The following is a 3,804-nucleotide window of genomic DNA, read 5'->3' as shown; positions in this document are numbered from 1 at the left end:
TTACCTGGTTGAGAGAAATTGAAGTGAGCTGAGAACTGTTCTTTCTTTTTAATGGGCACCATTTCCCTCAGATCACAACTGTTGCAGAACCACGAAAAGAAATAATTTAGACTTTTACATTGTATTAACAATGACACCTCCCTGGATGCTGGATTTTATTTCTGTGCAAGTTTCAAAAAGGCAACCCAGATATTCTGATTAAATCTGGCATAGGTACACAACTCCTCATAAACACCAAACCATCCTTGTCTGTAATCCAAATCACTCCTGGAGAACCCACAGACTCAGATTTTCCAGGTCACAATTGAGTGGAAAAGCCTGCACTGGCGATCAGCATAGACATTGACCATGTGTATTGTCCCCCTGAAGGATATATATTCATATGCAGTCATAGCAGAATACACTGGGCACACAACTGTCTGTGGAGTCCAGCAGACTCAGGACAATGCCTGTTGGACACCCTTGCAATACCTCTTTACTTATGTTCTAATGAAGAAGCTAAACAAAGGACAAACTCCCTAAACCTGCTCACTAGAGTCAGCCCAGGTTTGCCCGGTGGAATTCCTGATGGGGATGCTTACTTCTTTGGGTCTAGTCTGTTAGCTTGGTGGGCAATTGCAGCCCACCAATGTGTCCTTCGGACCTTAGCTCGTACTCTTGAAATTACAGCTAATGAAACCACTAACTCTCTCACTAATTTACAAGCCTCTCTTGACTCTTGAGCCAAAGTCGTCTTGGATGACAGGACAGCTCTGGATGACGTCCTTGCAGAACAAGGTGGCGTGTATACAGTTGCTAACACCACCGGCCACGCTTGTATCAATACTTCTTCCCAAGTAGAAGCCAGTGTTAATAAAATAAGAGAACAAGCCACCTGGATACAAATGACCTAAAACCAGAGGACCCCTTTCCTGTCAGGAACAGGTGATTGGTTTACTAACCTTTTCTCCTGGATACCGGCAGGAATTCAATCCATTCTTGTGGGTACCATAAAAGGTGGCCTAAAATCGATGTTGAAAGGTTTGCTAATATATTTAGCCATTAAAATTGAAATAAAATGTATATCCATCTTAACCACCAAGGCTTCCAGGTCAATAGCACAGCAGTTCACCCTTAGGCACCCCGGGCTCGTTTTAAAAAGAGAGCAAATCTCGTCCATGCCGTGGTCCCCTCAGGGCACCCAACTTCAGCAGGAAGAGCCAGACTGGACACAACAGCGTATTCCCTACACCAGCATATGATAATGCTGAGGGATACAACTGACGCGGAAAACTTAGCGCCACCTAAATAGCTAAGATAAGTACAGCCAATGGTTAACATAGGTTAGCATAAGGGAAGCCATCTTATAGAGGGGAACCATGTTAGGACTATCAATGACCCTGATCCACAAACACCCCCTTTGCATTGTTAGCAAAGCTTTCGTTTGCATGTAGCTTAGAGAAGTCCACACCTGCTTGGGAGAAATATGCACGGTCTGCTCTTTTCGTAACCTTGGCTTACACATAGACCTCCCTATTCCAAGAGGGCAATAACTTTGTTCTTTCAGCTTTTCCAGGGATGTAACAACCTTCAAGGAAAAGCCCTCTGCTGGCATCTGTCACCAATGACCAAAAAAAGGGATGCTCTGTAGTCTCAAGGACTACAAAGCCAGAAGGTCAACATTCTGAGATCCCCTCCCTTCAGCCCATTTGTCCTATATAACTGCTTCAGAATTTTGGAGTTTTAAGATGGTTCTTGGACACCAGTCTTCCATCTTCCTCCTTGCTAACAAGCTGTAATTAAAGACCCTTTCTCTCCTACCACCTTGCCTCTTAACTGTTGGCGTGTCTTGAGACAAATAGACGACCCCCTTTGGCCATTACACAACCACACAAAAACAACAACAATAACAGACATACTCTCCTTTTCTTTACAAAAACCCAGCAGCTAGAACAAGTGTTCCTAATCTTTTAGGGGTCTTGGTGTATAAAGGCGTACACTCAAAATGTTGCATTCAACTTCAATTCCATTTCAGAGATGCACAGACAGGACACAGTGAATGGGATTAGAATCATCATCAGGAGGGAGGACTCAGGAGTGGGCATCCTGCTTGGCCAGGCCAGGGGATGCCAGCGGCCCATAAAAGGAGTCCTCACCATGGCCTCCTCGTAGATTCTCCTGCAGAGCACTGCTGCCTGGAAAACGCCTTCTGTCTTCCACTCACCACGCTAACCTCCGCCCCATCAGAAATTTTCCTTCTGCGCAGTGATTGCCCCATTCACCTGGTTGGGAAACCAGAGGCGTAGCCACTCTGGAAGTGAGCAGCTGCTCTGGCTGGCCTGAGGCCCCGGGCAGCTGGCCAGCTGCTATAAAGGGAGCCAGCACTCAGCCCTGCATATCTTCTGTCAACTCTCTCTCAGGGAGACCAGGTGAGTGCGATCGTCCCTGTCTGCCCCACACTTTGGCCTTCCTTTAGGGAGGGCCAGGGAGTGGAGCAGCCTTTTCTGAGAGGGGGAGAGAAAGCTCAGGGAGGTCTGGACCAAAATTCAGAGCTCCTGGAGGAGGAGAGTGAGACAGGGACAAAGAAAAAGCCGAATCCTCTAGCATTTTCAGGTGAGGGCATATTCATTTCCCAAGTTAGGCCCTTTTTGGGCAGAGGGACAGGGCATAGGGAGAGTTAGCAGGCACTTTGAGAGTGTGTGTGTGTGTGTGTGTGACCCTAACCCCTCCCAACCGTGTATCCATGTGGTCCCTCCCATTCCCATCATGGCCGTAGCCATCGCTGGTTTTAGTTATTAGGTGGTGCAGGCCAGGACAAAGCCATGACTTGGGATATGAACCTTCTGAGTATGCCCCTAGTCTTCAGTCTGCTGTGGGCAGAGCCACCATCCCCACTCTGACATCCCCATGAGCTTTCTCTTCCAGGTGGGGCAAATCCTTGGGCACCATGCTGACAGACCTGGAGAAAGCCATGGACTCCCTCATTGATGTCTACCACAAGTACTCCCTCGTTAAAGGGAATTATCACGCTGTCTATAAGGAAGACTTGAAGAAATTGTTAGAGACAGAGTGTCCCCAGTACATGAAGGTGAGGAGGGGATGGTGTGGTTGGGGTTCTCTGCCAGGCTCTGAGGAGGCCCTGAGTCACTGCTCCCCTATGCTGCTCTGTGGAGACAGCCAGGCCTCAGCTCTGCCTGAGATCTTCAGACACTGGCCTCTTTCTCCTCAATCTTGACAGGAAAAGAATGCAGACGCCTGGTTCAAAGAGTTGGACTTCACTGCGGATGGTGCCATTAACTTCGAGGAGTTCCTCATCCTGGTGATCAAGGTGGCCCTGGCAGCCCATGAAGCAAGCCACCAGGAGTAGCAGAGCTATGGCCCGTGGGGCTGGCCCTTGGACTTGTCCCTGCACAACAATAAAGTAGCTGATGCCTCAGGACTCTCTTGGTCTCCTGCTTTTCTCCGGCGGAATGACGTTCCTGGCGGGTGGAGGGAGAACTGGAAAACCCAAAGGAAGAAAAATAGGCCTGTGTCGTCTCCCACTCCCCATCTCTGGGAACCTTCAGTGCCCACCACTGTATGTTTCCTCCCCGTGTTCTCCCCCAAACTATTCCCGAGTCTCTTCCAGCCCCACGGTCCTGAGTCATTGGTTCCAGGACTTAAGAATTCTGAAAAGTCCAAGACACTATAGCTGATGATTTTCCAACTTGTCCCAAATGGATGATATGGGAACAGGGTCACATAGGGAATTTCATAGTGTTCTTTAAAATAAACTTTAATTTCCAGCTAAATGTCTTAGATGCCACTCTTGGGAAATTAGAGAGA

At 48.1% G+C, this 3,804-nt stretch overlaps 1 protein-coding gene across 1 annotated transcript; it reads left to right on the top strand.

Annotated features, from left to right (window-relative positions):
- The first annotated feature begins 2,272 nt into the window (after positions 1–2,272).
- LOC100061631 (protein S100-A8) lies at positions 2,273–3,418 on the top strand. The gene is made up of 3 exons (XM_001493507.6): positions 2,273–2,408; positions 2,905–3,067; positions 3,218–3,418. Exons 2-3 carry the CDS (start codon positions 2,927–2,929, stop codon positions 3,344–3,346), a joined length of 270 nt encoding a protein of 89 aa, XP_001493557.3. The 5' UTR covers positions 2,273–2,408; positions 2,905–2,926; the 3' UTR covers positions 3,347–3,418.
- The last annotated feature ends 386 nt before the right edge of the window (positions 3,419–3,804 follow it).

The sequence above is a fragment of the Equus caballus genome, chromosome 5 (genome assembly GCF_041296265.1).
Source record: "Equus caballus isolate H_3958 breed thoroughbred chromosome 5, TB-T2T, whole genome shotgun sequence".
NCBI classification, from domain to species: Eukaryota; Metazoa; Chordata; class Mammalia; order Perissodactyla; family Equidae; genus Equus; species Equus caballus.
This window is presented reverse-complemented; position numbering and strand designations above follow the sequence as displayed.

Bases quoted from the DNA above. Each gene is read 5' to 3' on its own strand.
- LOC100061631 (XM_001493507.6), top strand. From the start codon at position 2,927: ATGCTGACAGACCTGGAGAAAGCCATGGACTCCCTCATTGATGTCTAC. The intron at 3,068-3,217 runs GTGAGGAGGGGA...CAATCTTGACAG, and splicing joins AGTGTCCCCAGTACATGAAG to GAAAAGAATGCAGACGCCTG.